The sequence below is a fragment of the Bison bison genome, unplaced genomic scaffold (genome assembly GCF_000754665.1).
Source record: "Bison bison bison isolate TAMUID 2011002044 unplaced genomic scaffold, Bison_UMD1.0 scf7180017854986, whole genome shotgun sequence".
NCBI lineage: Eukaryota > Metazoa > Chordata > Mammalia > Artiodactyla > Bovidae > Bison > Bison bison.
In genome coordinates this window covers 9,165-9,982 of record NW_011485559.1, presented here as the reverse complement: position 1 = coordinate 9,982, position 818 = coordinate 9,165, and the positions used below count along the sequence as shown (strand labels likewise).

General features: G+C 43.2%; 1 protein-coding gene across 1 annotated transcript in view; it reads left to right on the top strand.

Annotated features, from left to right (window-relative positions):
* Positions 1 to 21: 21 nt before the first annotated feature.
* Positions 22 to 818, top strand: part of LOC105001501 (zinc finger protein 565-like) — a gene marked incomplete at its 3' end in the record, with an annotated part of 6,897 nt that continues 6,100 nt past the window's right edge. The window contains exon 1 of the mRNA XM_010857814.1: positions 22 to 55. Within this exon, the coding sequence (XP_010856116.1) occupies positions 22 to 55 (34 nt within the window). The remainder of the gene's footprint in view (positions 56 to 818) is intronic.

The following is an 818-nucleotide window of genomic DNA, read 5'->3' as shown; positions in this document are numbered from 1 at the left end:
CGGGAATTATACAGGGACGTGATGTTAGAGAACTACGGGAACCTGGCCTCCTTGGGTGAGGATAACTGCTTTCCAGAATCCCTTAAGTACCTTCAGGGTTTTGGTTCGTTCATTCTAGAATGTCTCCTCGAATTTTCTGCTTTGTCCAGTAGAGGTTCAGATCCCTACTTTGTAGGGGAAAAAGGGTATTTGTGACATTTGAAAGAAAGACTTCATTATGGGTCATTATAATTCTAACCTTCTTCTTCCTTGATGTAATCTGCCTCCTTGTTGTTCAGTCGCTAAATCATGTCCACCTCTTTGCGATCCCGTGGAATGCAGCAAACCAGGTTTCCCTATCCTTCCTTAACTCCCAGAGTTTGCTCAAATTCATATCCATTGAGTCAATAATGCTATTCAATCATCTCATCCTCTGACGCACCCTTCTCCTCCTGCCCTCAGTCTTTCCCAGCATCAGGGTCTTTTCCAGTGAGTTGGCTCTTCACATCAGGTGGCCAAATTATTGGAGCTTCAGTTTCAGTCCTTCCAACAAATATTCAGGGTTGATTTCTTTAGGATTGACTGGTGTGATCTCCTTGCTGACCAAGGGACTCTCAAGAGCCTTCTCCAGCACCTCAGTTCAAAGGCATCAATTCTTTGGTGCTCAGCTTTCTTTATGTTCCAAATATCACATTCATACGTGACTACTGGAAAAACCATAGCTTTGACTAGATGGAGCTTTGTTGGCAAAGTGATGTCTCTGCTTTTTAATATGCTGTCTAGGTTTGTCATAGCTTTTCTTCCAAGGGGCAAGCATCTTTTAATTTCATGGCTGCAGT